This window comes from Eimeria mitis, genomic scaffold (genome assembly GCF_000499745.2).
Source record: "Eimeria mitis Houghton genomic scaffold, Emh_scaff8118, whole genome shotgun sequence".
In the NCBI taxonomy this organism is placed as follows: Eukaryota; Apicomplexa; class Conoidasida; order Eucoccidiorida; family Eimeriidae; genus Eimeria; species Eimeria mitis.
In genome coordinates this window covers 1,291-1,586 of record NW_013575969.1, presented here as the reverse complement: position 1 = coordinate 1,586, position 296 = coordinate 1,291, and the positions used below count along the sequence as shown (strand labels likewise).

General features: G+C 39.2%; 1 protein-coding gene across 1 annotated transcript in view; it reads left to right on the top strand.

The window, feature by feature from the left end:
* Window positions 1–266: 266 nt before the first annotated feature.
* Window positions 267–296, top strand: part of EMH_0093820 (uncharacterized protein) — a gene marked incomplete at both ends in the record, with an annotated part of 776 nt that continues 746 nt past the window's right edge. The window contains one exon of the mRNA XM_013502027.1: window positions 267–296. Within this exon, the coding sequence (XP_013357481.1) occupies window positions 267–296 (30 nt within the window).

The window sequence follows — 296 nt, the reverse complement described above, 5'->3', positions numbered from 1 at the left end:
AGCAGCAGCAGCAGCAGCAGCAGCAGCAGCAGCAGCAGCAGCAGCAGCAGCAGCAGCAGCAGCAGTATGCCTAAAAGAGATATAATATTATTAAAGAGAAATATAAAACTAGGGGGAGAAATAAAGGGAAAAAAGATAGAAAATGTATTTATTTTTCATTCTACTTTATCTTATTTTATTAGGGATTTGTGTATATACAGCCGAGAAACAAATATATTTCGTTTTCTTCTTCTTTCTTTATCTTCTCCTCCTGCTGCTGAATACCCATGGGAGATAGGCGTACACCAGATGCCGCT